The 6,156-nt window shown below is 42.6% G+C and overlaps 1 protein-coding gene across 1 annotated transcript; it reads right to left on the bottom strand.

Moving 5' to 3' along the window:
• Nucleotides 1–4,263: 4,263 nt before the first annotated feature.
• On the bottom strand, nucleotides 4,264–5,262 carry LOC125915724 (olfactory receptor 5B12-like). Its single transcript, XM_049621699.1, has one exon. It carries the CDS (start codon nucleotides 5,206–5,208, stop codon nucleotides 4,264–4,266), a length of 945 nt encoding a protein of 314 aa, XP_049477656.1. The 5' UTR covers nucleotides 5,209–5,262.
• Between the last annotated feature and the right edge of the window lie 894 nt (nucleotides 5,263–6,156).

Genomic DNA, 6,156 nt, shown 5'->3' with positions numbered 1-6,156 from the left:
TTTCTCTCTCTTCCTTAATTCCTCCCTCCCTCCCTCCCTTTCTTCTTTCTTTCTTTCTTTCTTTCTTTCTTTCTTTCTTTCTTTCCAACTACTAGTACAATTGAAAAACACTCCTTCAGAATGGAGAGCTTGTGAAACAATTTTCTTATGGTTGTAAGGCCATTAGTGACTTCTTTTCTGGATGCTTGTCTTTCAAATCAGAATTCTTTACAGAGAAAAAAATAGCAGTCTTGTTCTTGCAGTCTGGCTTTGCGAGGAGTGACAACTCAAGCTATGAGGCCCCCATGAGGAATATAAGCTTTCACTGTCATCTAGAGAGAGAACAAATCTAACACTATCACAGTGAGAGCCTTCAGTGGGTGCCAATTCTTATCCCCTCTGCTTTTCTTTCTGTCTATCAATCCAGGGGGTAGAAAAAATTGGGCCATTGTTTTTTGCTTTTCCATATTTGCCAGTAGAAATTTTCTTACAAGGGTTGGAACCCTGTTATTTATTATTTCCTTATGTTAGGCTCAAATTAATCATTTTTAAAATCTTGAATTTCATGATCATCTGGAATGCCTCAAAAGCTCAAAGGGTGACCCGTGGACCCTCAGATATAAGCACTGAGTTTAGTTAGTGAAAATGGTTTGTACTTCCATGGAATGAGGGATGACCTGAGATATGTCACTGTGGGGTGACCTGAGATATGTCCTCTATTTGGGCTCATAAAATGAGCAAATCTTGAATCCATTAGGGACCCAGCTTGGTACTGACTCATTTACTCAATCTCAGTTCATTCACTCATGTATTTATTCACTCATGTAGCCATCCATTCACATATTTCTTCAGTCATTAATTTAATTTCTCATTAAATAAGCATCTAATGATTCCTAGTAAAAACCAAGCCTGGTAGAGGAGAGAGGGCTGATGTATGAGTTAAGAGCAGTCATCAGGAGAATATAGTTCCCATTAGATGCCAGGTCCAGGGATATCTTTTAACTTGTAGAAAACTACATTTTGGCCTCATTGAACCGGAGTGGCTGAGGATATTATTTCATTCTTCTGTGGCTCACCTAAAAAAATTTCCCCTCACTGTTGATCTTGAAGTTTAGTGTATTGTTAAAGTCAAAGTCACGGTTAATAGTTTGGGGAAGGGCTTGAGTTCACTCATCTGTTCCTCATGCTTATGTCTTAGCTTGCTCAGGCTGCTGTAACAAAATATCATAGACTGGGTGGCTTATGCAGAACAAATTTATTTTTCACAGTTCTGGAGGCTGGAAGTTTCAGGTCAGTGCACTGGCAGATTCCGTGTCTGATGAGAGCCTGCTTCCTGGGTCACAGATAGCTGTCTTGCTATTTCATCACATGGTTGAAGGGGCAAGAGACCTCTCTGGGATTTCTTTTTTAACAGCATTAATCACATGCATTAGATGACTAATCTGCCCCCTTTGAAAGACCCATCTCTTACTGCTATCACATGGGGTGCTAGCGTTTAATATATGAGATTTGGGAGCACACATTCAGTCTATAGCAGCTGCCATCCCCAGAAATAATCTGACAGAAACTTTTGATTGTATAAATTTATTACATGTTTCTATTAAAAGGTTACGGAAGCATATTTGGGAGATGAGTTGCTACATTATCCCATTGCTGTCCACCACAGGGTGTTAGACATGGTTAAATCACCGTCTAAACCTGCCTGCTGAATGTGCTGCACAGCTCTTGTGACTAATCCCTCACACTAGCCCTCCAGGACTTCAAAGGTCAGGGCATGAAGGCTTTCTGTGCACACATTTGCCCTTTACTGTCTTTTTCCTATTTCTTCCCAGTAAGGTGATGAGACACTTGGGATTTGATGAAGGTGAGCACATCGGATGTTAAGGTTCATGGTCTTCCACCTTCTTAAATGAAGATGTTCACTGGAGCACGCAGGATTCCCATCGGCGTGTCTTTATCCAACTGAATGTGTAGTACGAAGCTTCTGGAAAACAGGGATAACAGGGCTTCCCAGATAGCAAGGGCTTTACTGTAAATAGCAGCAACGCATGGACGGAGCTCATGGGCTCTTGTCCTCTTTACGTATGCCTGATGACCTCAAAAACCTATGTTGCTTAATACCCTCCTACTTAGAGCTTGGATGAGCAGTGGGGATTTGGGGTCTTCGGAATGTCCACATTAAAGGATATTTAAACAGTTTCAAGGAGATGCTAGCTCAATATTATTGTGACTCTTCATGTCCCTTTGAGTCCTAGTGATTTATTACAAAGATAATTGTATTATACTGAGAAGACTCGTGGTCCTTGATAAAAGAGAATGATTCTTCATCTTAGTATTCCTTATGCCCTCTACATGGTGTTATGGTGTTAAACAATTGTTAGCGGAACTAAACTGGAGAGGGTGTGCTTTGGAGTCCCACAGGCTTGGGTTCAAAGTTCTCACTTTGCCACCATCTGCCTGTGTCTTAGCCTCCATTTCCTCCTCTCTACCTGGCTGACCTCAGAGGTAGTGTGGGATCTGAATGAGCTCACATATGCAAATAATGCGTAGACACTAGATGATAAATAAATATCTTCTTTTTTGGCGGGGGGAGTCTCAATCCCCTCTTTGTATCAGGCTCTGGGGAAGTGGTTGCATTTGACAATCTCTTGGTGCTCAGGTCTTATCCCTAGATGCATTAAATCCTACACTCTGGAGCTGGGATCCAGGCAGCAGTATTTAAAAAAATCTCCTCTAGATTAGTGTTATGTGCAGTCAAGGTTGAGAACTACTGTTCTAGGTTAGTGTTTCTGGGTTGCATCCAATGGTTTTCAAACCTAAGTATGCTTTGGAATCACCAGAAGGACTGGCTAAGATGCAAATAGCTGGCTTATAGTCCTAGAGTTTCTGGTTCTGTCAGTCTGGGTGGGGGTTTCTATAATTGGCACCTTCTAAAAAGTGCTAGGTGAAGCTGATGCTGCTCGCCTTGTAATGATGCTTTTGAACCACTGGTCTCAGGAAACAGTTCTCAAAGTGCAACCTGCACACCAACCTCTTCTGAAATAAAGGGGAAACTTGTTAAGAATGTAGGCAGACTTTCCTATCCAGACTCTCTTATATGAGCTTTATTAGAACACAGGTAAGGAATAGGGATGGGTATATTTTCACCCTCTGAACTCTGTTTTTCTCTCTGAAATTCAGGAACTAAATAGATTAAACTCACATAGTATCCCTCATTATCTATACTCACCACTGACATTTGTGCTAAGTTCAGGATCCAGGTATATGTGGATAATGGTGGATAATTATACAGATTTCTGGGCTCTCCCAGAAATATACTAAATTAGAATATCTGGAATTAACTCCTGGAGTTCTGCATTTCAACATCTCTCAAGGTAACTCTTTTTTTTTTTTTGATGTTTTATTTATTTATTTTTGAGAGAGAAAGAGTGTGTGCGAGTGAGAGGGAGGGAGAACTCACAAGCAGGCGAGGGGCAGAGAGAGAGAGAGAGAGAGAGGGAGAGAGAGAGACAGAATCCAAAACAGGTTACAGGCTCTTAGCTGTCAGCACAGAGCCTGATGTGGGGCTTGAACCCACAAACCATGAGATTGTGACCTGAGCTGGGATGCTCAACCAACTGAGCCACCCAGGAGCCCCTCTCAAGATAATTCTTTTTTTTTTTTAATGTTTATTTATTTTTGAGAGAGACAGAGACAGAAGGTGAGTGAGGGAGTGGCAGAGAGAGAGGGAGACACAGAATCAGAAGCAGGCTCCAGGCTCTGAGCTGTCAGCACAGAGCCTGATGTGGGGTTTGAACTCACAGACCTCATGGATCTCACGGACTGTGAGACCATGACCTAAGCTGAAGTCATACGCTTAAGTGACTGAGCTACCCAGGCAACCCTCAAGGTAATTCTTAAGAGAATGAATGTCCGAGAACCATATCTCTATACTAAGTACAAAAATCATAGAGTTATTTTGAGTTTTAGTAATTACAAATGTAATTCTGGTATCACACACTTAATGAGATTCACCTGCAAATCACTTTAGGCCAATGAAGTGTGGGATCTCAAAGTATCTAGGCTTGTAATCTTCGTTTTAAGATAGAAGCACCATCCTCTTTCTGGTAAAAGATATCCAATTTTTGTCCTATGCAATCACAACCCCAAAGTATGAACAAAACCAGTCTCGTTTGGGAGGGAACTACTCAGAGAAATGAAAGACAAGAAAGAATTAACAAATATATTCTTAAATACTAGAAGTCCAAGAGAAGTGTTGTCATATGGTTTGCATGCTATTTCTAATTAGTAGGCTAAACCCAATGAAGACTTTGCTTTTCCAACCACCTTCTGAAATGCACCCTTGACCTCTTTGTTCCTTAGGCTGTAGACCAAAGGGTTCAGCATGGGGATGACCATGGTGTAGAACACGGACGCCATTTTGTCTGTGTCCATGGAATGACTAGAACTTGGCTGTAAGTACGTGAAGATGATTGTCCCATAGAAGATGGAAACAGTGGTAAGGTGGGATGCACAGGTGGAGAAAGCCTTCTTCTGTACCTGAGCTGAGCGCATCCTCAGGATAGCAATAAAAATGAACAGATAAGAGTTCAAGATAACCAAGAGGGTGAAAAAGACATTGGCTGCTGCCAATGTGAAGAGCACAATCTCATTCATGTAGATATCAGAGCAAGAGAGAGACAGCATTGGGGGAATGTCACAGAAAAAGTGATTAATTACATTGGAACGACAGAAAGAGAGGTGGAAAGTGAAGGCAACATGGATGGATGACTGCAAGAGTCCACAGATGTAGGATCCAGTGGCCAGTAAGGTACACATAACACTTGTCATGGTGGTGGTGTAACGCAAGGGTTTGCACACGGCTGCATGGCGGTCAAAGGCCATTGAGGCCAGAAGGAAACTTTCAATAGTGGCAAAGGCTGAGAAGAAGAACATCTGCGCAGCACATGCATTGTAGGATATGATCTTATCTCCTGTGAGAAACCCCACCATTACCTTGGGAGTGACAGCCGAGGCATAAACGCAGTCCACGAGGGAGAGGTTGCTGAGGAAGAAGTACATGGGAGTGTGGAGACGAGAGTCCAACAGAATCAACACGATCATTCCAACGTTCCCAACCAGAATGATGAGGTAAATGATAGTGAATATGGTAAACAAAGGGACCTGCATCTCCAGGGCATCCGTGAGCCCCACAAGAATGAATTCCATCACCTCTGAAATGTTCTCCATCAAAGTCCTTTGGGAATCACGAGAGGCGTCTATGACAAGATGAGCAAACACAAGATAATGCTAATGAGCAAACACAAGATAATGGCTGTCGGTCATTCACTGACTGTGAATGGTGTCTCTGGCTCACGTGTGTCAGCTTTCTGTCAAAGGCAGGAACCCACAGGCAGCAAGCTGGACTGCACACTGGGTAGGGGTGAGTTGAGTGAAGCCGTTCATCTAGAAGTTATGTGGAAGGACACTGACATGTCCTTGCTGATGGCCACCACAGGGGACGGTGTTATGACTCTGGAGGCACATTTCAGCTTGTCTGTTGTACGGCATCCTCTATTACACTAAACCAACAGGACTCTCACTACTTGCCGTATCTTGCAAGCACTCTTATTCCAAGTTCGTGAAAGCTTAATCAACAAAAAGGAAGAGAAAAGAAACATTTTGTCAGTCACTGGTATATGCAATGGCAAGCCTCATCAAACACACTTCTTCTCTCTGCGGGATCCTTCACTGACTTGTTCATAACAGCTGAAGATGTACAGTGATTTGGGATCCTGCTTTAGGGACACCCACTCTTCACTTTCTAATTCATGAGGGTCCTCACTTGGCTGCTCCACTTCAACCGTTGGCCCCTGAAGGAAACGTCATGATTTCTGGCACATGCTTAGTGATATTGGTGTCTTTCAGTAACTCTAAAAAAGAAGTAACAGTTTTTCAAAAGGTTGAAGCAAAACTTTCGTTGTTTTCTCTCTATGTCACGGTCCTTATTTTTCTCCTAGGTTGATGTTTTCCATCTCTGACCACCACTGATGTCTTTGCTTTATTCGTGGAAGGGAGAGTGTGGGGGAGGTGAAAGTGTTACTTTCATTTTCACCTAGGGACTTTGTACCGTTGACCAAGCTGTGGATGTCCATCCATGTTATGTGTGTGTCTGGTTGTCCTCACCTCCAGTGGCAG

The sequence above is a fragment of the Panthera uncia genome, chromosome D1, assembly GCF_023721935.1.
Source record: "Panthera uncia isolate 11264 chromosome D1, Puncia_PCG_1.0, whole genome shotgun sequence".
Taxonomy (NCBI): Eukaryota; Metazoa; Chordata; class Mammalia; order Carnivora; family Felidae; genus Panthera; species Panthera uncia.
This window is presented reverse-complemented; position numbering and strand designations above follow the sequence as displayed.

Excerpts from the sequence above, each read along its gene's own strand:
- LOC125915724 (XM_049621699.1), bottom strand. The coding sequence starts at position 5,208 with ATGGAGAACATTTCAGAGGTGATGGAATTCATTCTTGTGGGGCTCACG.